Here is a 24,417-nt window from a genome sequence, read left to right as displayed (position 1 = left end):
TGCCGGCGCCGTGGCTTAACAGGCTAATCCTCCGCCTTGCGGCGCCGGCACACCGGGTTTTAGTCCCAGTCGGGGCACTGATCCTGTCCCGGTTGCCCCTCTTCCAGGCCAGCTCTCTGCTGTGGCCAGGGAGTGCAGTGGAGGATGGCTCAAGTGCTTGGGCCCTGCACCCCATGGGAGACCAGGAGAAGCACCTGGCTTCTGCCATTGGAGCAGCGCGGTGCGCTGGGCGCAGCGTGCTACCGCGGCGGCCATTGGAGGGTGAACCAACGGCAAAAAGGAAGACCTTTCTCTCTGTCTCTCTCTCTACTGTCCACTCTGCCTGTCAAAAAAAAAATAAATAAATAAAATAAATCTTAAAAAAAACTAAATGTACAATGGATGTTTATAGAAGGAATTTACTGTGAATCTTCCTACAATGTGAATAATGATACTCTAATTTATGTTCGGTAAAAAAAATCAGATTTTTAAATATATTATGTTTTATATATATTGCCCCAAATCAAGGTACATGCAATCTGCTTCATTAAACATTGACTGGTTATCTGTAATGGCATGACCATGCTAAACTGTGGGGAATAGTAAATGAATGGGATGGTGGTTGGCATAGCAGTTAAGATGATACTTGGGACGCCTGCACTCCATATCACAGTACCTACATTTGAGTCCTGGGTTCATGCTTCATCTTCCATCTAATGTGCACCTGTGTAGCAGCAGGTGATGGTTCAAGTAGTTGGGTCCTTGCTATCCACATGGATAGAAGTGGCCTGGCCCTAGTCATTGCTGGCACTCTCTCTCCCACTCTCTCTGTCTTCTTACCTTTCAAATAAAGTATATACATAAGTTTTTTTTTTTTCAAAAAGATGAACAAAATGCAATTTCTGGCTTAGGGAACTTCATGTCTAGTAGAGAAGGTAAATTAATTATTTCAATCTGAAATTGGTGACCTACAGAATGTTTGGAAGAGAGAATGACAAAAACTGATGGATATCAGAGAAGGTTCTAGGATAGGTAACCTGGATTTGACATTTGAAGAGTATGTCTTTACTGTGAAGTGTGTGTGTTTTTTTTTTTCAAAATGTACCGGGAGGAAAAGTTTCTTAAAAAGAGGGCCAGTGTTGTGGCACAGCAGGGTAAGCCACTGGGCACCAGTTTGAGTCCCACTTCCAATCCAGCTCTCTGGTAACATGCCTGGGACAGCAGTGGAGGATGATGGCCCAAGTACTTGGGCCCCTGCACTTACGTCGGAGTTCCAGATGGAGTTTCAGGCTCCTGGCTGAGGCCTGGCTCAGCTCTAGCTGCTGCGGCCATTGTGGAGTAAAACAGAGAATAGAAGATTTCTCTTTCTCTCCATCCCCCTCAACCCCTGTAACTATGCCTTTCAAATAAATAAACAAATCTTTTAAAAAAAGAAGATGTGTTGGAGCATGAAGTTGTATGATGTGGTTAGGAAAAGGCATAGAGATTGAGGGGTGAAGCTATACAGGAAGGCACAGAAGGCAGAGTCAGGTGAGGTTTGACTACCATGTAGGCAAGTTTCTCTAGCTGGCGGCATGATCAACATGGAAGAAATCAGGAAAGAGATTATTCTAATATTTACCAAGAAAACCTCGGATGGCCTGCAGGGAATGAAGACTGGCAGGAGGACAGAGGATAAAGTCAGGAGATTCTTTCAATAAGAAATGGATGAAAAGATATGGGCTAGTGGTAGCAGTGAAATAAATACATAAATAAATAAATAGGCCAAACTGAACATACTGGAGGCTTCTCTCATAAGGTTGGATCAAGAAAATCTACATATGGAGATAGCTCTGGGCCCTTGCTTGGAATGATTTGGGCAAACTCTTTAGTCATCGGAAATGTACCAGGAGAGGGGCCAGCACTGTGGCGCAATGGGTTAATGCCCTGGTCTGAAGCGCCGGCATCCCATATGGGCGCCGGTTCAATTCCCGGCTGCTCCACTTCCGATCCAGCTCTCTGCTGTGGCCTGGGAAAGCAGTGGAAGATGGTCCAAGTCCTTGGGCCCCTGCACCTATGTCAGAGACCTGGAAGAAGCTCCTGGCTCCTGGCTTTGGATCGGCGCAGCTCTGGCCGTTGTGGCCATCTGGGGAGTGAACCAGCAAATGAAAGACCTCTCTCTCTGTAACTCTCTTTTAAATAAATAAAATAAATCTTAAAAAAAAAAAAAAAAAGGAAATGTACCAGGAGAAGGAAAGTTGCAGCTCAACCCTCGCTTAGTGTTAGCCTGTGTTCAGGGAATTGAAAAAGGGACCCACAAACATCTTGGAACAAGACTAAATAGTATGGGAGACAATCAGGGAGGGTGGGGAAAGGGAGGAGGGACAGTGATGATGGTGGCTAACATTTACTGAGGGCTTTTTATGTGTCAGGCATCATTCTGTTAAAATATATGTGGGTGGGGCCAGCATTGTGGCACAGTGGGTTAAGCTACTGCTACTGCCTGCAATGCTGGGATCCCATATGGTTGCCAGTTTGATATCCAGCAGCTCTACATCTGATCCAGCTCCTTGCTGATGTGCCTGCGAAAGCATCGAAGGATGGCCCAAGTGCTTGGGCTTCTGCAGCCACATGGGAGACTTGGAGGAAGCTCCTGATCCCTGGCTTCAGATTGACCTGGCTCTGGCTGTTGCAGTCTTTTAGGGAGTGAACCAGCAGATGGAAGTCTCCCCCTCTCTCTTTCTCTGTAACTCTGCCTTTCCAATAAAAATAAATAAATAAATAAATTTTTAAAATATACATTTGTACCTCAAACTCCCCTTTATGAAAGATTTATTTATTTTTTGGAAAGGCAGAGTTAGAGAGAGAGAGAGAGAGAGAGAGAGAGAGAGAGAGGTCTTCCATCTGCTGGTTCACTCCCCAAATGGCTGCGATGGCCGGAGCTGGGCCGATCTGAAGCCAGGAGCCAGGAGCTTCTTTCAGGTCTCCCATATGTGGGTGCAGGGGCCCAAGCATTTGGGCCTCTTTACTGCTTTCCCAGGCACATTAGCAAGGAGCTGGATTACAAGTGGAGCACCTGGGATTTGAACCAGCATCTACATGGGATGCCTGCACTGCAGACTTTACCCACTATGCCACAGCACTAGCCTCTGGATACGAAAACACCAATGCCAGAAACACTCTTTTTCAAATCATTAACTCCATATTTAACATTCTGATAATTTTTGAGACTTAAAATTCCTTGGCAATGAGTTTTAACAATTGATTAACATAAAAATATCATGCTGGGTAAATTGGAACTACACAGGTTTTCAGCCACACATATGGTTATTAGAAGCCATCCTCTATTGGAATGATAGGAGTCATTCCGGAACACACATTTTCCTCCCTGCCACATTTTAAGGGGTATTTCCCTTCCACCACTGGCTCAGGGAATAGAGCGTGGATCCTGGGGGCCTGCACTGGCACTGAGGTCATCTCTACTGTTATGCCGGATTTGGTGCTGAAGAGGTACCCTCCCAGGGAGGGGACGACAGCCATGCAGGACCACTCATTCCTTAAACAACAGCCACAAGAAGACAAAGCACTTCTGCTTCTTCCTCCTTTGTATCCCTAAGGGAGGTCCAAACTTAGCTTGAAATATAGGTCTGGTTAATGGTTTTGGTGAAAGGAAATCTTTAAAGTAGACATAAAGGAGAGAAATTATGAGCATCATTAAATATTTTATCTTAAGAATATCCTCAACCAAAGTTTTGGCTTTTTTCATGCAAATTGTTGAACTCTTCTTAGTATAGAGTTGGTCATCTGTGTATAAAATTAATCGAAAATGGATCTTATTGGAGAATGGGACTGGGAATGGGAGAGGGAGGAGGAGAAGGGGTGAGAGAGTGGGTGGGAGGGAGGGTATGGTGGGAAGAATAACCATATTCTTAAAGTTGTACTTATGAAATGCATGAAGTCTGTATTCCTTTAATAAAAGGTTTCTTTGGGGGGAAAATAAATAAATTATAAAAGAATATCCCCAGCCAAAAATATTATTTATTTACACTTTGTGTTTTAGACAAACTTGCCATATAATGTATTAATGGGCTAGTCCATCTAGGAAGGGTAATAATTCAATATAGTAGAAGTGGGAGAGAGCAGTAGAAATTGATGTCTTAGAGCCACAAAGACATAGGTATAAATCTTTCTTCCACCCCATAACTGGCTGTGTGATCTTCAGCATGCTACCTAATCACCATGTGCCTCAATTTCTCTGTAGAAAGGAGTGAATTATATTTGTCTAGACGAATGGTTGTGAGGGTTCTAGAACATACACCTAGGGGCTAAGTGTGTGCCTTGAATACAACATGTATTGAGTATGTTTTTCTATAGCAAAACACAAATGTATATTCTGTTTATAAAAGACAAATACAGCTTTATATTAAAAAAAAACCTTAAAGGGAAATATTAATTTACTTGGTTTCATTGCTACAAGTGAATGGCAATTCATTATCCAACTCCTTAGTAAGGAATCTTTGTCTCGAAAATCAAGAACCTAGAAATTTGCAGTGGACAGCACCTTGAGGCAAATCAAAATCATTTTGCAACCTAGTTTAAGGAATGTCTCAATTCTTTTTTTGAAAGATTATTTTATTTTATTTTTGAAAGGCATAGTGACGCAGAGAGAAAGGAGGAGACAGAGAGAGAGAACTTCCATCCTCTGGTTCACTTCCCAATTGGCTGCAACTGCCAGGGCTGGGCCATGTCGAAACCAGAAGCCTGGAATCCATCCAGGTGGCAGGGGCCCAAGTACTTGAGCCATCATCTGCTGTTTTCCCAGGTGCATTACCAGGGAGGTGGATGGGAAGCAGAACAGCCAGGACTCAAAACCAATGCTCCCATATGGGATGCTGGCATTGCAGGCAATGGGTTATTCCACTGAGCTATAACGCTGACCCCTAATCCCACGCTTTTCTTCTTTTGGTATATTTGTGAATACATTTCAAGGATGATGGAGGAAGCTCCTTGGTGAGGGGAAGCCACAATCATTCTGCAATGCTTGCTTTGGGAAGACTTCCTCACCTTCCTAGCTGCTCTCACGTCACCAAGGCAACACAGATGATGATTCTGTTGCTCTGTCAGGAGGTGCAATTAACCACTCCTCTTCTGGTCAAGATAGATACTGCCCTGTAGTGACCACAGCGAAAGAGCTGACTCTGGCCCTGCAGACCTTGTCCTCACATTTCTCAATGTAGCTCTGGCTCTCATCCACCCTGGGAACTTGAACAATAACCTCTAGTTAGGGCAAGACTCTGACAAGCACCTCCATAAGTTAAATATTTGATTACCAGTGGTAACTTAACAATAAGTGCTCCCAGGGGTCTTAAGCATTCCTGGAATTTTCATTTTTATGATGAGTCAAACTCCAGTTAAAAAGCTGCAACCAATAATATAAATACCATAACCTTGACTCTGTCAGAGTAATTTAGCCATCATTAAAATAGACATAATATTCCCAGGGACAAAAAATCTTAGATCACTCTTTCCCCATGGAGACTACATTAGTTTAGAACTCAGATTCATCTCTCTCAGGGATTCTACCCCTGCTCTGGGATTCTAACTTGTGGGAGGAAGCAATGGGTGTGAGAAGATAACCCTGGGCCTGGAGGTAGAGACAGGCAGGAAGGCTATGCATTTGAGAAATCACCTGTAGAGCGAGACAGCAGACACACGGGAGCTTACCTAAAAACTTGTGTCATTTTTGGAGTTGCATGCAGGGAGAATTTTTAGAAAACCCCCAAAGTCAAAACAACCTGTATGTAGGATTTTGTCTTTATTTCCAAATTTCCTAACCGGAAACTGTTTTCTGGGCTTGACGTCAAAGGGTCACTGCTATGGCAGTTTTGGGCTCCAACATGCTTACAACTCACAGGAAAGCACAAAAAGCTAAAATTCAGAATTCATTTGAGGAACTGTCCTTTGCGCTTGCTGCTCCCTAACCTAGAAAATTCTGACCCCAGTCATACCTCACAGCCTAGTCTTTACTTCATTCAGGCTCAAATGCCCCTATTTTGGATAAATCTCACTGCCCATCCCCCTGCACATTAAAAAACACAATGTCACTTTAGCATCTCTCATTTTTTCCTTCTCACTCTCATATTATGGATGCATTTGTTTCACTCCTGCCTGCCCCACCCACGTGCAGCTCCAGATGTAAAGCTCCATGACAACTTCGTTTTTGTCACGTCTAGTTCCCAGTTCTTTACAGAGAACCTGGAACACATGGTCACTATCCAATAAATTTTTGTCAAATGATTGAATGCATGACAGCTATCTTTGCCAAATGTCACATTTATTTAACTCTCTTCCCAGCAGAACTGAAGCTCTCACAAAGCTGCTGAGACACATCCAAGGCTAATATCTCCTTAGAAATTCTTTTGTTGCTTCAGATTATGAAGCAAATGCATACATCTAAGTAAAGCACCCTGGGAATTCACACAAAGTAAGTTTCTCTTCAAACTTTCCCAGTTAACTCCCACTCTACTTGCCCTCTCTCCACAGCTCAAATGTTGCCCTGCTCTCAAAATTCAGATCTCTTTTCTTACCATACTTATCTGAAGAGCTGGTGAAGAGAAGGTAATCAGAAGCACAGGTCTTGGATTCAATATCCAAGTCTCCCAACCTCAGAATCAGTCTCTTCCCCTCTGGGACTCTGATAGTCTTTTCGCACACAGTGTTATTGGGATAAGTCCCTGGGTAGTTCTTAGATGTCATTGTGCCACTGTCTTGATAGGTCACGATGTGCCCACAGCCATCACCTGGTAGAAAAGAAAGAGTGAGAGAAGTAAGTGCCATGAAAGCATTTCAGGCATGGAAAGCAAACATACTGTGGCATAAAAAAAAAAGTCCTACATGATGGGTCTCCGTGAATGAGACCCCAGTGGAAAGAAGCAGCCATCAAAGAAGGATGCACTTTATCTGAAGGGAGGAGAGAACTTTCACTTTGCCTATGGCCTTGCCTAAACAGTGACAGAGACTGTGGACTCAAAAGCCTTCCATAGCCTGGGCAGCTCAGGGCAAGAGCCTCGGGTGATCACTGACATCATATATAAGAGTGTTAATTGTTAAATTAATAGCAGGAGTCACTGTACACTTACTCTCCATGCAGGACCTTTGTCCTAAATGAGTTGTACCATGAGAATTAACTGTGAAACTTGTTCTCAAACAGTTCTTTATATTTTGTGTGTGTGTGTGTGTGTGTGTGGGCGTATACAAATAGTTAAAATCTTTACTTAGTATCGAGTTGGTCTTCTGTGTATAAAGTTAATTGAAAATGAATCTTAATGGAAAATGGGACTGAGAGTGGGAGAGGGAGGAGGAAGTGGAGAGGGAGTGGGGGTGGGAGGGAGGGTATGGTGGGAAGAATCACCATATTCCTAAAGATGTACTCATGAAATTTATATGCATAAATAAAAAATTTCTTAAAAAAAAGTAAGTGCCAGTGATTCTTACTGAGGATTGAGAGTCTACTATGACTTCCAAGTTATGTATTTCATTTTTTGGAGAGAAATAAGAGCTAATAAATGGTTATTAAACCATGAAATAGCATCTATTATTTTGAATTGTTCATTTCTTGCTTCCCAGCTTACTCTTCCCAAGTTTACTCTTGTTGATAAAAATGCTTCATGTAGGGACAGGTCCTGTGGATTGGCAGGTTAAGCTGCTGCTGTGGCACCTACATTCCATATAAGAGTGTTGGTTGGAGTCCCAGCCCCTCCACTTCCAATCCAACTTTCTGCTAATGTGTCCTGAGAGGTCCTGAAATGATGGTCCAAATACTTGGATCCCTGCTACCCACACAGGAAACCCAGATGGAATTCTGGGCTTATAGGCACATTCTGACCCAGCCATGACCATTTCAGGCATTTGCAGAGTGAACCATCAGATGGAAGATTCATTCACTTTTTCCTCTCTCTCTCTTTCAAATAGATGAAGATAAAACAAATACATATTTTATATTAGGTTGGAAAGCCTTAGGAAGTACCCCATGCCCTTTGCATTCATACATGTGCCAGGTTATCGCTGAAGTCAATGTCACATCATAAGGTGCAATAATAATATTACTCATTTCAGGAGGTTGCTGAATATAAGAAGCTCCTGCTAGAGTCTCAGGCTTATGTTGAGAGGCATGCAACTAGGAAATGAGCCTAGCCATCATTATACATTTATGCTTTGGACAAAGACAGCCACATAATCTAAGATTCCTGATAGATTCTGGATGTAGCATTAGAAGAGTCCATTGATCCACTGCATTGAGTGCCTACACCACACCAGACATGATATTAATTATTGCAGATGCAGCAGATTGCTTCATAGAACTCTGCGTGAAACAGTAGCAAGTAACACATTCAGATAAAAAATTCTAGGTGCTGTGTGCTATTTCAGGATAAAGTTCAGGCCAGCGCCACGGCTCACTTGGCTAATCCTCCACCTGCGGTGCTGGCACCCAGGGTTCTAGTCCCGGTTGGGGCGCAGGATTCTGTCCCAGTTGCTCCTCTTTCAGTCCAGCTCTCTGCTGTGGCCCGGGAAGACAGTGGAGGATGGCCCAAGTGCTTGGGCCCTGCACCCGCATGGGAGACCAGGAGGAAGCACCTGGCTCCTGGCTTCGGATCGGCGCAGCGCGCCAGCCGTAGTGGCCATTTGGGGGGTGAACCAATGGAAGGAGGACCTTTCTCTCTGTCTCTCTCTCTCCCACTGTCTAACTCTGCCTGTCAAAAAAAAAAAAAAAAAAAAAAAGAGAAAGTTCAGAGAGAATCTGCTTCAGTGAATTATCAGTAATTTCTTAAGAAGTTAGCTTAAGTGTTCTGAAAGTAGAAGTTCACTGATTAACCAACAAGTCACTCCAGCTGATTAAAGAGATCAACTTAATCACACAAATATCTAAATGCACAATTGGGTGAGCTACAAAGTGAAAGAATACACAATGCAATCAGGTTTCAAAATATCTGTGGTCAAGATGGCCTTACATAAAAACAGCAAGAATTTCTGGACTCAGCTGGAGGGAAAGAAAGCAGGATCTGTTGAACAAAGAACTCTCTGAGGTAGTAAAAGAAGGCCTCTCTGTGCCAAATCTGCCATGGAGAAGCCTCAATTTGGGAACACTGGGAATTTAAGAGCACAGAACAGCCCTCTTCCTTCTGACCCTATTCCTTAGTTAGAGTTGGAGTCAGCTGGAGTCTTCCTTTATTCCATTTCCTTCTTGCTATGAGGCTTCCAGCCCAAATGGGAACAGAGTCCTAATAAAAATGTGTGTGTAGGGGGGAAGGTGTAAGGAAGGTGGGAGCTACAGAATCCAGGACCTCTCATCTCACAGCCAAGGACTAGGGAAAGATCTATCCATTTTCCAAAAAGTTCCACAAGACCCCAGGCAGCTTTTGCCAGGGTACTAGGTGGCAAAACAAGTCAGCTAAGTCAAACTGCTATGAAACTTTGGGATTCCAGCAGAACTTGTGCAGGAAAGTTGCTCAGGACCCACAGAATTTTTTTGAGCAGAGAGACAATGAAAGAGGTATGAGAAAAGATGATCAGGCTGGTTAGAGAATACTCCAACTCGGGTTGGTAGTATGGGGATCTGGACCAGAATAACAAGAGGAAGGCTAGGAATGGAGGAGCTGGAATGGCATGGAAAGTTAAGAAAAATGGAAATAATCACAAGAAAAAAAGAATTGAAACTCAGGTTTGGGCTACCCATAGTAAGAAAGACAAAAGGGAGGAAAAAAAAAAAAAAAAACACCAAGGTTTTTGAGTCCAGAAGTGATTGGATCATTGATGCTAACAGACAGAAGGAGAGTTTTAAACATTTTAATTAAAAAAAAAAAATCCAATTTACAGTTTCTTTTGAAAACTGGATGATATGACAACTACATATGAGCAGGCAGGCATTCTCAAAGGACTAGTGAAACTGCGGCCGACACTTAAAAGAAGACAAGCACCTTCACTCCCCAGCAGGTCCTTGTTACTCATGTCTGTTACTTGCTCCCCTGTTGTAGGACTGACTTTGTGCACCCAGATAGAGAAGCCATAGGAAAACCAGAGTATGAAACAAACATCTATGCAGGTACCTATTACACAGCATACCAAGCAATCAGCTGGCCAAACGCCTGAATGCCTCCTTTCTTAGTGCAATGAAATTCTCCTTTACTAAGACAAAACAAAGTGAATCATAAAATGAAGAGCATTATGTCAACCTACATATGATTATTGTATTCTAAATTTTATTTAAAATAATATGATGTCATGACAAAGAAAAATTCCAAGATGTCACTTTTATTCAACTCTGTGTAATTATCTTTCTTTCCAGCCTCTTCTACTCCAAAGCCCAACAGGAAACTTTCACCCAGTGATGATGGCAGAAGAGACAGGTTTGTCTCCCACATTCCCATAATTATCTTGCACAGGGATCTGTGCCTGCTTGGGAAAACTTCCCTTTTCCTGTAACTATCAGAACAAAGTCCCATGAGTCTTTGTTCTTCCAAAGAACCTGAACTGCAAAGGAATTGCTGAGTCCTGACTTATTGAAAAGCAAACTGTCATCAGAAGGTGCAATTTCACTCTTGCCTACGGAAGTAGAGTATGGAGTTTTCTGTGGCAAGCATTAGCATAATCAATCTATTCTGTGCATGTTAACCACTCGGGAATTTTCACTCTATTTCTCTTCCCCAGTTTTGATGACTTCAAAGGAGTAGACAGGAATACGCCAAAAGGGAAAATGAAAAATTGCTGAGGACAGAAAATGACCGTGGTATCATGTATTGAATAAGGCAGATGCAAGAAAATGAAAAACAATAGAGGAGCAATGTTCCCATGACCTCATCCTGACGCTCAGGTTGCCAATCATCTGAGAATCACTTGCAAAGAAGAAGGCAAAATTCACTTAAAAATCTATCAGTTTATGTTCCAAATCTGGTGTATCAATATTGTGGCTGTATTATTGTACTACTGTTTTGCAAGATGTCACTGGAGGAAAATGGGAAAAGACTATGTGATCTACAATTATTTCAACACAAAAACTTTAACTAAAAAATTAAAAAGGAACAGGCATTTATCCTGGTACTTAAGACACCTGCATCACATATCAAAATTGCTGGGTTCCATACCCAATTCCAGCTATTGATTCCAACTTACTGCTGATTTAGATCCTGGGAGGCATCAGTGATGACTCAGGTAATTCGGTACCTGCAACCCAACTGGGACCTGGATTGCGTTCCTAGTTCCCAGCTTCAGTGCTGGCCCAGTTTTAGCCATTTAAAGAATTTGGGAAAGTGAACCAATGGATGGGAGTTCTTGCTGTCCGTCTATATCCCTGTCAAATAAAAAAGTTTTTAAAAATTGAAAAATATTTTACTTGTCCAGTTAAGTTTGACTAGCTAGGGGTAGAAATTAGGGTTCTTTATTTTTCTATTTTATGTATTTCTATACTATTTGGATTTTGTGATCCTGCTACCTATTAAACTTTTTAAAAATTAAACAAAGCATGTACACAAATTTAATTGAAAATATCTATATGGAATAACAACCAGTAAAGGTCAATTTTATTCCTAAGCCCCTTAGTTCTAAATCCATTATCCAAATTTCTTACCCTTGTCTAAGTATGATGAAGTACTGTGTCTCTTGAGGGGCTTATAGTAAAAGCCTCAGTTTACAGAGAGGAAAAAAATGCATATTAACTTTCCTTAATGTTGGCAGATCCCGGACTATAATTCCCATAAGTACTAGCTATGCCTGAAGGGTTTTAAAACATTTTTTGTCTTACTTTTTATCCGATTTTGTAACACATGTGTATTTGTGTTTAATCTTGAAAAAACACCTGAACGCCTGCTGTTTCAGACAAACCCTCCCTTTAGATACTCTCACAACGTCTTCTATTGAAAAGAATAGCTCCCTACTGAGATAAAACTGCCTCGGACCATGGTCACTGATCGATGATAAACCACTGGGTTGAAGGTTGAGGAAGGTGTGGTTGGAGAATTCATGTGGAGGTCGGAGTGGAAGCTGGTGAGTGGCTCCAGCAGGAGACATGGTTGCCTAAGTGTTTGAGTCCACTGGCAAGTCCAGCCTAGCCATAAGTGTTGCTGAAGATGTGGGGAACTTTGCCTTAAGGAATGTGGATGCTGGGCACAGAGCTGACCAGTTCTGTGGCATGCAGGACATGGTGGTGGGGAGAAGGAACTCACTTCCTCATCCCGTGGGTGCAGAAATCAATTATCTTTGCTGCTCGTGCCCGTGGAACGTGTGGGCCACCACCGGCAGCAAACATTTACAGAACGTCGACTTCACGCTGCGCAGCCTCTTCTGGCCGGTGGCCAGCCATGCCTCCAACCATCTTCAGCAATATCTGAGAGCGCTATGATAAGCTCGTACTGCTGTCTATCACCCTGGAGCTCCTCAAGTCCGCGATGGCGCACTTTGACGCGGGGGAGCTCATCACCCAGAGAGAGAGGGTATCCAGGCAGGTGCGCGATGACCTGACAGAGCGCGTGGCCATCTTGGCCTCATCCTGGATGGTGTGTTCTTGACGCATCGGGAGGGAGTTCACAGAAGCAGTGGAAGCCAAACCGGTGGCTTGGCAGGAAGCAGAGAGGGCCAGGTTTGTGGTGAAGGCCGAGCAGCAGAAGGCGGCTTACTTTTTTACTTAGTAAACAGAGCGGGAGAAGGAGAATAAATGAAAAAGGATGGGGAAATATTGATGGTTGCTGTAGGTGAATGGTAAAAGTCACAGGCTAAAAAATTAAAAGAAATAAAATTCTTTAAAAGAAAAAAAATTCAAACCAGGTTTTATGACTAACTGCATGTAGTGTTGGGAAGTGGTGGGCAGAGAGCCACAGGTGCATGACAGCCAGATTAAACTGCCACCTACCTAACATCAAAGCGCGCTGGGGGGGGGGGGGGCGGGTGCCATGGAAAGAGAGAGAAGGAGGAAGTTTCGCCACAGGGAATCTGTCTACTCTTCAAAAGCAACGACTACACAATGTTTATCTTTTCCTTCCTTTGAACTGTAATTCGATTGCCAAGGCACATGATGACTAAACTACACATCATTTCCTCCTTTCCCAGCCTGAAAGTTCCACTTAGAATATTTCAAGGGTGGTCCCGCCATGATGGGCCTAAGTCCCGGCATTTACTTGGAGCCGAGGTTGGTTTGTGACACTGAACTGACCACCTCCTGAAAACTCCTTGCAAAAATAAAACTGATGTATGAAGAGTACATTTAAGAAGGAGATGCAAGCATGCAAATATTTTAGAATTCCCAAAGTGATCTATATACAGAATTTAAGTATTTTAATCCTGAACATTTGGAAACAATTTAAATTTCAGAGGAACAGTCAAACTATGATACCTTCAAGCAGTGTGGTACTAAGAAAGTTAGTCATGTTTTAAGAAGAATATTTAATTTTAAAACATTTTTAAAATTAATATATTTTAAACAATTGTTATCACTTTTCATAGTCACTTCATATATAAATATTATAAACATACACGTACATACTATTTTTTTTTTTTTTTACAAGCAGAGTGGACAGTGAGAGAGAGAGACAGAAGAAGGTCTTCGTTTTTCCGATGGTTCACCCCACAATGGCCGCTGCGGCCGGTGCACTGTGCTGATCGGAAGGCAGGAGCCAGGTGCTTCTCCTGGTCTCCCATGAGGGTGCAGGGCCCAAGCACTTGGGCCATCCTTCACTGTCTTCCAGGACCACAGCAGAGAGCTGGCCTGGAAGAGGGGCAACCGGGACAGAATCCGGCGCCCCGACCGGAACTAGAACCTGGTGTGCCGGCGCCACAGGCGGAAGATTAGCCTATTGAGCCGCAGCGCCGGCCCATACTGATATCACACAACATGGGATTCATGACAAGGATTGTGATATGAAGATAGAAGAGTATATTATTGGGGCTGGCACTATGGCAGAGCGGGGAAAACTGCCACCTACAGTACCGGCATCCCATATGGGTACGGGTTAAAGTCCTGGCTGCTCTGCTTCTGATGCAGTTCCCTGCTAATGCACCTGGGAAAGCAGCAGCAGATAGCCCAAGTCCTTGGGCCCCTGCACCCATGTGGGAGACCCAAAAGAGGCTCCTGGCTTCAGATTGGCTCAGCTTCGGCCGTTGTGGCCATTTGGGGAGTGAACCAGTGGTTGGGAGACCTCTCTGCCTCTGCCTCTCTGTAACTCTGATTTTCTATTTATTTATTTATATATATTTTTAACTTACTTATTTATTTATTTTGACAGGCAGAGTTAGGCAGTGAGAGAGAGAGAGAGAGAGAGAGAGAGAGAGAGAGAGAGAGAGAGAAAGGTCTTCCTTTTCCGTTGGTTCACTCCCCCAAATGGCCTCTATGGCCAGCGTGCTGAAGCCGGCGTGCTGCACTGATCCGAAGCCAGGAGCCAGGTGCTTCTCCTGGTCTCCCATGCGGGTGCTGGGCCCAAGCACTTGGGCCATCCTCCACTGCACTCCCAGGCCATAGCAGAGAGCTGGCCTGGAAGAGGGGCAACTGGGACAGAATCCAGCGCCCGAACCAGGACTAGAACCCGGTGTGCCGGTGCCGCAGGCAGAGGATTAGCCAAGTGAGCCACGGCACCAGCCTGTAACTCTGATTTTCAAGTAAAAATAAATAAATATTTTTCTAAAAAAGAAGAGTGTATTATTATGTAAGGGGTATAATTCAGTGAAGACAACATTTATAAATATCCAGATACCAAACAGTATGGCATCTACACATTTTTGTACTAAATATGTATGTATATATATATATATATACATATAAAGTTTATATATATTTATGTATGGAAACCTCCACATATGCAAGAAAATATGCAACTTGTCTTTCTGGGTCTACTTATTTCACTTATATATAATGAGCTCCAGTTACATCCATTTTGTGGCAAATATCAGGATTTCATTCTTTTTTTCTGGTGAGTAATATTCCATCGAGCAATATTCCATCATGTACATATGCCACATTTTCTTTACTCAGTTGTTAATTGATGAACATCTAAGAAAATTTTTATAACTATATAATAAAATAAATAAAACTATATAATAAAAAATATTTGAAGTGTCTATTTCTGTGGCATGATTTTTCAGAGAATTTTAATTTTATTTACATATTTATGTTCTAAAGTTTCTATAATATGAATATATTTAAATCAGAAAATAAGTTAAAAATACAAAATATTTTCACATATGTTCTTTGTAACATTAACATCTACTTTGAGCATCAGCCTTTGACGCAGACAGGAAGTCTCTGTAAACCAATATGCTCAAACTGTCATTAAAAATTCACACAACAAAGAGCTAGGAATTTAATATAATTAAGTTGTCTCTTCAGAGAGTTCACAGCCAACGAGAAGACAGAAATAATAAAATGTAATTCTTGATAGTAAAGTGACAGAAACAAAAACTGAGATGGTGGTTCAAAATCTATTCTCTAAATTCCTGAAATTAGTGGCTATGTCTTTACCTTTTAGAATTTAACATCAGCTCTCCAGGAGCTGTTTTCTAAATAGGCTTAACACAAATCCTCATTGCTTGAACGCACAAGCCAACATTTTATTTAGTCTACTCTAATTCCAACCACCAAAAAAGCAAAACAATGACTTCCTTAAAACACTATTTCCCTTTGATAAGAAATCATGTTCTACCAACAGAAAAGCAAAATAAGTTGTACTTAGTATAGGCTCTTTTCTGCCAATACTAGACAGCATGATTTAGACTTTTATAGAGAAGCTTTAAGTATTGGAAAATGTTCTCTGTACATAAAATGAATAGTGCAAAAATACTTTCCAGATTGATTAATTAATTAATTAATCTTACCTAGAATTAGCTTCCTCAAATTATTTTAATTATGACCCATAGTTAGAAGATAGATTTTTCATCACAATCTAAAGCATGCATATGTGTGTGTCCATAAACAATAAGCAAAAGTGTAGTGATACAGTTCTTTTATTATATGTAATGCACTGTGATATTTCCTATTCTCTTGCATTTCATTTTTTACTAAAAGCATGCTAGTTGTGCCTACTGAATTGATTTCATTGGTTACTAACGGGTCCCAGCCTGCAATTTGGGAAAGAGTACTCTAAAATATCACAAGAGTGAAGCCATTTCTAGAAATGTGATTTCATTACAGTGGTATCATTGCTTTTCCAATATTCAAGTTACCACAGGTTTCAACACACACACCATCATTCATGTGTGGGTGTGAGAAAATTTCTTCCCATGTCTAAGATCAAGAAAGCTCTTGCTGACTACAATCTTTTTAACCACAAAGGAGAGTAGGCAATTATTACAGAGTTCTTTGTCTGATGGTAAGGCAAATGGATTTCCCAAGGTACCACTAAATACACTGTCAACCATACTGTCTCATGAACTTTGGTGTTCCCCAATTATACTTAACTTTGTGCTTTGTGGATTGCTGGAATGAATGGAAAAAGAAGGACAGTTGGGCCTAAGTGGCTATGTGAGAATAAAAAGAGGTAAAACAGAGGCTATGATAATAAAACAGAAAAATCATTCAAAAAATTATTCGAAGTATTTAGTTTTCCTGAAAGGAAAATGGTTAATATACTATGTTGAAAGAAGTCACAGCTACAGACTAAAACACATGACCAAGTTTTGCAAATCTGTGCGATGATCTCTTTCAATCTTATTCTCACCATATATTAAGCAGATGCTAATGGTATGACTAATGATTTAATGAAGATGATAATACCCTTGTCTTAGTAGATGAAAGACATTTGAAAGTTAAATAAAAAGGAAACACAAGGGATTTGTCAAAAGTCTCTCCATGGAAACTCTCAACACAATGTTTTCTAAAGGTATCAATCAAAATAAATCAATTTTAATGTGAAAATGAAACAAATCATTTCCAAATCAATTTCCATCAATGAGTTCCTACATAACCAATGATTACTTTCATCAGTGTGCCAAGACATCAATAATTTCCGTATTAAGATATTTAAAAGCTTTATAATTTAATACCTGAAGGAAAAACATCTCAGAACCTAGTTAAATGTTCTTTATTGTAAGTGAAAACCACTTTAGTTCTTGGCCAGTCTCTAGTTTCGTGACTTGTACTAAAAAAAAAAAAAAAAAAAAAAAAGATCATTGAAAGGGCTACAAGTATAGAGCAGGAAGGTTTGCACACTTATCATTTTCTAGTTTTATAAATTATTTCCATATGCTCAAGAGGGGACAGAGTACAATTCTTACAAAGCCAGGTTTCCAGCACAGCCCTGCCCAATCCTGGCTGTGTGGCTTCTCTGAGTCTCCATTTCATCATTTCTAATCTAGAAACAATGATATTGCCCAACTCATGGGATTACCAAAAGCAGTGAAAGATATAACATTTAGTATACAGGCAATCATACAGCAAGAATTCAATGTATATTAATTGCTATTATTTTTGTTTAAAAATATTACACACACAAAGTACTTGTAACAGTTCATGGGAAAAAGAAATTGAAAGATAAGTCTCGGGGCTGGCTTCAGATCGGCGCAGCTCTGGCGGTTGCAGCCAATTGGGGAGTGAACCATAGGATGGAAAACCTCTCTCTCTCTCTCTCTCTCTCTCTCTCTCTCTGCCTCTCCTCTCTCTGTAACTCTGACTTTCAAGTAAAAATAAATAAATCTTTTTTTAAAAAAAGATAAGTCTATTTTGGTGTAAAATTTTGAATTCCATGCCAATTAAGGATCTTGAAAAAGCACAAGAAGAACACATATTACTAAAAACAAAACAAAACAAAAGGCAAACAAAAAACTGTGTGTTCACTGAATTCTTCTTTATACTTCTCAGTATTATTTGAAAAATTTAAAATAAAGAGATGTTGTGGTACAGCTGGTTAAGTCACTGCTTGCAACTCTGGCATCTCATATGGGTACTGGTTTGAGTACCAGCTGCTCCACTTCTAGTCCAGCTCCCTGCTAATCCGCCTGGGGAAAGCAGTGGAGGACGGACGGCCCAAATGCTTGGGCCTCTGAACCCATGTGGGAGACCTCGAAGAAGTTCCTGGTTCCTGACTTTGGCCTGGCCTAATCTTGGCTGTTGCAGCCATATGGGGGTTGAATCAGTGGATGAAAGATCTCTCTGTGTCCCCTCTCTCTCTGTAACCTTCGAAAGAGAGAGAGAGAGAGAGAGAGAGAGAGAGAGAGAGAGAAAGGAAGGAAGGAAGAAATCTTTAAAAATAAATAAATAGGGGCCAGCACTGTGGCATAGTAGGTTAAGCCTCTGTCTGTGGCGTTGGCATTCCCTGTGAGCGCTGGTTCATGTCCTGGCTGCTCTTCTTCTGAGCTCTCTGCTAATGCCCTGGTATAGCAGCAGAAGTTGGCCCAAGTGCTTGGTCCCCTGCACCCACATGGGAGACCCAGAAGAAGCTCCTGGCTCCTGGCTTTGGATCAGCCTGACTCCAGTAGTGAACAATGGATGGAAGACCTCTCTCTGTCTCTCCCTCTCTCTGTCTGTAACTCTTCCTCTCAAACAAATAAATAAATCTTTAAAAATAAATAAATAAAAAGACAAAAAGTTTTAAAAAAAATCATGCACCACAATAGATCCATCTTTTAATTCAAATTTGCATGACCTTTTTCAAGTATCCTTGCAATAAGTTAGCAAAAATATTGCTTTGCATTTATTCGAATGATCTTAAGTCATCCATTTTCTGGGTATCAGTTTTCATTTTTAAAATTAGCAACCATAACTGAGTGTGGTACAGATGAATGAGGCTGTGCATTAAATGCTTTAAATTGCTGAGAAAGTCTAATTAGAAAGTATTCCCCAATATTTATCTAATGCTTATTTAGTGCTGAGTCAGCATATCTTGAAGGGCCTCTGTTAATAGTAAGTCCCGGGGCAGCGCTGTGGCGCAGTAGGTTAATCCTCTGCTTGTGGTGTCCGCATCCCATATGGGCACCGGTTCTAATCCCAGCTGCTTTTCTTGATTCAGCTCTCTGCTATGGCCTGGGAAAGCAATAGAAGATGGCCCAATCACTTGGGTCCCTACACCCACGTGGGAGACCTGGTAGAAGCTCCTGGCTCCTGGCTTCGGATCAGCTCAGCAGCTCTGGCCGTTGTGGCCACTTGGGGAGTGAACCAGTGAATGAAAGACCTTTCTCTTTGTCTCTTCCACTGTCTGTAACTCTACCTCCTCAAATAAATAAATAAAATCTTAAAAAAAAAAAAAAAGAGTTAAGTCCTTGAGAGGCTGGAGTTGCAATATAAATAAGCATGCAATCCCCCCCCCCCCCCCCACCCTTCCTTTTTTCTTCACAACGGGACATCTCAAAGCCCTTACAGTGCACAGTGAAGCTCTAGCGGGGCTGTGCCTTGCAATACTGCCCAGACAATTCTTCCCTCCTTAGGCATTTCCTGGGAGCAGTGTTCTGTGGGACATACTGGTGAACTCCTGGGTGTGCACAATGGGACACAGAGAGAGATCCCATGATGGGGTTTTTTAGATTAAAGATCTGGCATGCAAAAGTGGTCTTTGGTCTTAAGATTTCTAAACTGATGCTGAAATTACACTCCAAGATGCTCATTACCAAAAACAAGACTTTTCCCACGGCTCCCTTCCAATTACAAGTGCTTTAGGCACGTTGGTTAAGGGAAGTTTCTTAATTTAACAAATGACAACTTATCAGCAAAACTTGTTTGTAGAGCAAAACATGTCTAGGATAGCTGTTTTAAATCTGTCTAATAGATGCCCAGGATAAGAAAGTCAGAGAAAAGTGGCTGATGATCTTCACCACTAATGTGAAGATGTTGATTAACTGTCCACATTGCTACTGCTTAAACGGAAGACAAAATGAGAAATTTTTCCATCTCTAAGTACACTATATTTTCTAACCTTGTTATCATGTTGAATATGCACAGTCAATATTGAGATAAAGCATAATATTGACATTTTTGTGTCTAGTATCCAAAAAATCTATTACCAAGTGCTGAGTCTTAGCAACTAAAACAGCAAACATTCCCTTTTACAGATAAAGTTTTAAAACATTAATAAAAACCAAAAAGGTACTTGAACAGAAAAAAAAAGCAAAAATCAATTGTGAAAGGGCTTTTACTAATAATTAGAATGTATCAAGTATTTATTGTAAAAAAGTAACAGATACAGAGTGTTCTAAGGACATGTACATTATCTTATTTAGGTTCATGATAATCACATTTGATATTGATAATTCTCTGTTTAAAGATTGCTCATGAAATGCTTCACATATTTAAGTATACAATGTACAGATACATTTCAAAAAACTCTTGATAGTCATTCTGCTGGTCCCTGTAAAATATACTCTGACTAGGGGTCGGCACCATGGCGCAGTAGGTTAATCCTCCACCTGAGGCGCCAACATCCCATATGGGCACTAGTTCTAGTCCTGGCTGCTCCAATCCAGCTCTCTGCTGTGGCTTGGGAAAGCAGTAAAAGATGGCCAAAGTTGGGCCCCTGCACCCATGTGGGAGACTGGGAAGAAGCTCCTGGCTCCTGGCTTTGGATTGGCACAGCTCTAGTCATTGAGGCCATTTGGGGAATGAACCAACGGAAGGAAGACCTTTCTCAGTGTCTCTCCCTCTCACTGTCTGTAACTCTACCTCTCAAATAAATAAATTAATTAAATATTCTGACTAGGAAGAGATTAAAAGAGCTTTCATTTTTTTTTTTTAAGATTTAGTTATTTATTTGAAAGGCAGAGTTACAGAGAGAGAGAAGGAGAGAGCGAGAGAGTGAGAGAGAGAGAGAGTGTTCTTCCATCCTCTGGTTTACTCCCTAGATGGTCGCAACAGCCTGAGCTGAGAGGATCCGAAGCCAGGAGCAGGGAGCCTCTTCAAAGTCTCCCACTCGGGTGCAGGGGCCCAAGGACTTGGGCCATCTTCCAGTGCTTTCCCAGGCCATAGCACAGAGCTGGATCAGAAGTAGAGCAGCCAGGACACGAACCAGTGTCCATATGAGATGCTGGCACTGCAGGCAGTGGCTTTACCCCATACCCCAGAGCACTGGCCCCAAGAGCCCTCATGCTTAATAGGGATCTTATAGTGATTTTTTTTAAAAGCACAAAATCTTCCTTTGCCGTTGGTTCACCCTCCAATGGCCGCCGCGGCTGGCACGCTACAGCCGGCGCACCGCGCTGATCCGAAAGCAGGAGCCAGGTGCTTCTCCTGGTCTTCCATGGGGTGCAGAGCCCAAACACTTGGGCCATCCTCCACTGCACTCCCGGGCCACAGCAGAGAGCTGGCCTGGAAGAGGGGCAACCGGGACAGAATCCGGCGCCCCGACCGGGACTAGAACCCGGTGTGCCGGTGCCGCAAGGCAGAGGATTAGCCTGTTGAGCCATGGCGCCGGCCTAATAAAGAGAATTGAAAATGAATCTTGATGCAAATGGAAGGGGAGAGGGAGCGGGAGAGGGGAGGGTTGCGGGTGGGAGGGAAGTTATGGGAGGGGGAAGCCATTGTAATCCATAAGCTGTACACTGGAAATTTATATTCATTAAATAAAAGTTAAAAAAAAATAAAAAAAAAGCACAAAATCTTTGGGATACAATTTCTGTCCAGTTTTATTTTAGTGTGTATTCTTAGCATTGGAACACATTTATATTTTCAATTCTCTGATGCTTATTTTCACTCTAGATTTCATTTACATGGTCAGGACAGTCAGTCTATATTTAAATCAGGGTAAAATTTCTGGCACCTGAACAGGGTGGCAATTTAGAAACTACTCAGGCATACTGTGGAAAATACACAGACATAGAATGGGAAAGTTTTCATGCACATAGAGTGTGTGCAACAAATATAAGGAAAAAGCAGTGGATGCTTATAGACCAGAAAATAATAAATCTCAGTGGTGAGAAAGCCGGCATCTCATCCTACTCTATAAGGCATGAAACATAAGGGTTGGGGGAGAAATATAAAGCTTCTGGGCCGGCGCCGCGGCTCACTAGGCTAATCCTCCGCCTTGCGGCGCCGGCACACCGGGTTCTAGTCCCGGTCGGGGCACCGATCCTGTCCCGGTTGCCCCTCTTCCAGGCCAGCTCTCTGCTGTGGCCAGGGAGTGCAGTGGAGGATGGCCCAAGTGCTTGGGCCCTGCACCCCATGGGAGACCAGGAGAAGCACCTGGCTCCTGCCATCGGATCGGCACGGTGCGCCGGCCGCAGCACGCCTACCGCGGCGGCCATTGGAGGGTGAACCAACGGCAAAGGAAGACCTTTCTCTCTGTCTCTCTCACTGTCCACTCTGCCTGTCAAAAATAAAAAAAAAAAAAAAGAAAGAAATATAAAGCTTCTGAAACTCATTTCACATTCCACAGTCCTGAAAATTGTAGCTTTTGTACATTCTATATTCTGTGCTGCTGAACTTATCACAATATGATAAAAGCAAATGGTTTGCTACTAATTTTTTAAGTTTTAATATTTCTATGGGAAATGTAATCACTTCTAAAAGCAATCAAGTACTATTTGTCTAAAACTTTACTGTGAAAGGTAACTCCCTGAAACTGTTCATTCCAGATCTTTTAAAAAATATATTTTGTTCTTTCTCTATTTGAGAGAAAGAGAGATAGACAGACAGAGACAGAGGCAGGGAGACAGAGATGGAGAGAAATAGAGAGACAGAGTTCCCATCCATTGTTTCATTCCACTTCCTAAAGTCATTCTCAGCATCATAAAGTGGGTGACAACAACAATAATTTCAATATGCATCCTACTGCAATACAATGAGATGTACACAGCATCTTTCAGTAGTTTCATCAAAAACAGCCCCACATCTAACCAAGCCTTTAGATCTAACTTCAGGTTTACACTGATACACAGAGAATAGTCTACGAAGTAAAAGGCACCCTTCAGAAACAGTCAGGACAGTTCAAGATGTGAACTGTGTTACACAACTGATTCTGATTTTATTTCAGGAAAAGAAAAGATACATGGACGCAGGTCAGTGGTAGACTACAAAGGACTTCAGAGACATAATAGTTACTGCATGTGTCCACTTTGCTTGGGTCCTTGTGTGTACAAACCAAGGGTGAAAAGATGCGTTTAGGATTCTTGGAAAATTTGAATATGAATATCACTTGAGTTCTAGATGATGATACTTAAGGAATTACAATTAATATTGTTAGGTGTGCTCATGGCATTGTGGTTTTGTAAGAAAATGTTTAGAAATGCAAATGAGATATTTAGGGGGAAAGTGGTATGAAGTCTTCAACAGCTGCTTAGTCTATTACTAGATTTTAAAGTCTCAAAAGATTGTTAGTTCCTTCTGAGCTGGCAGCAACAGCAGGGACAGGGTCATTTCTCTTTTGATAGAGTTCTTCTATCTCCCTAATTTGGTCTCCTGGCAAAGCAGGAGCTGTCCAGGGCAACAAAACAGAAAGAAAAAAAAAAGGGACAAATGTTGATTCATGTTATTCTTAAAATAAGCAGTCTCCATTCTAAAGTCCTCAGAGTGGGAGCAATTCAACACACAGATCTAGTGTTCCAATGATCACATACCTATTATGTCTCCACAGTTTTCTCCTTGGGGCTGAAATCAGCCACATTTCAATTTGAAGTGAATTCGCTTTTGTGAAAAGCAGTGAAAAGATGGAATTAAATCCCTTCAACCATTTTAAAGGTAGGTGACAAACACAGAGCTGTCTACCTATTTTCCCTCTAGGAAATTTTATGCACTAGTAATTCAGATTGAACTGGAATCCATATTTTTAATATCCTTTTGCCTTGCTCTTTGTCAGAATAGTGGAGGAAGGTTCTGTTTTCACTTTTTCAAGAAGAGAGTATTTCTAAAATACCCTTTACACAGAACCTTTAGGCACAACCTCTTAGCATATGCAATTGCAAAATCAAATTATATAATACTAATTTAACTGCAGAGATCCTTGCAGTAAAATCCTGGACACTGAATAAAATGGCTGTGATAGTGTTTATAATTTGAGTTGGAAAATGCTGAAAACAATTGTGGAGCCCAGTAAAGATAAACCCTGAATAGTCTACTCGTTGCCAAGCTTGAACTCATTTATATAAATTAAGACTCTCATCTTAGAAGGATCAAGATATATCTTGATACTTCATATACTTAGGTACTTTTTTCAAACAAAGTACTGACAAGCAAATTACATATGACTTCATAAGCGAGGAAAAGATATTTGGATAACAAAAAAGACAAAAATGTTGACAAGAGTCCTGGCTGATCTAAAGTCAGCCAAAACAAAAATCCCTCTTTCTCACTGGATAGCCTTCAGTACCAATAAATTACTGGGAAATAAGTTCTTGGTCTCCTTAAAGGTGAATTCTAAAACTAAGCATAGAATTTTTCCAAATAATATAGTAAACAACTATTAACAAAATGTTAAGTTGAAAAGTAGCAGAATAGAAAAGCCACATACAGACGAGGTAGTAGAATGGTACCCAGGAATTGGTTTGGTTGTTGTTCTATCTTACACATAT

General features: G+C 41.5%; 1 protein-coding gene and 1 pseudogene across 1 annotated transcript in view; one reads left to right on the top strand and one right to left on the bottom strand.

Annotated features, from left to right (window-relative positions):
* Positions 1 to 24,417, bottom strand: part of DCBLD1 (discoidin, CUB and LCCL domain containing 1) — an 81,473-nt gene that overhangs the window by 33,788 nt on the left and 23,268 nt on the right. Inside the window, exon 2 of the mRNA XM_062186664.1 lies at positions 6,546 to 6,758. Coding sequence (XP_062042648.1) covers positions 6,546 to 6,758 — 213 coding nt within the window. The remainder of the gene's footprint in view (positions 1 to 6,545; positions 6,759 to 24,417) is intronic.
* On the top strand, positions 12,017 to 12,635 carry LOC133756360 (prohibitin 1-like; annotated as a pseudogene).

The sequence above is a fragment of the Lepus europaeus genome, chromosome 3, assembly GCF_033115175.1.
Source record: "Lepus europaeus isolate LE1 chromosome 3, mLepTim1.pri, whole genome shotgun sequence".
NCBI classification, from domain to species: domain Eukaryota; kingdom Metazoa; phylum Chordata; class Mammalia; order Lagomorpha; family Leporidae; genus Lepus; species Lepus europaeus.
The sequence above is the reverse complement of the archived record's forward strand: the minus strand, read 5'-3'. Positions and strand labels throughout refer to the sequence as shown.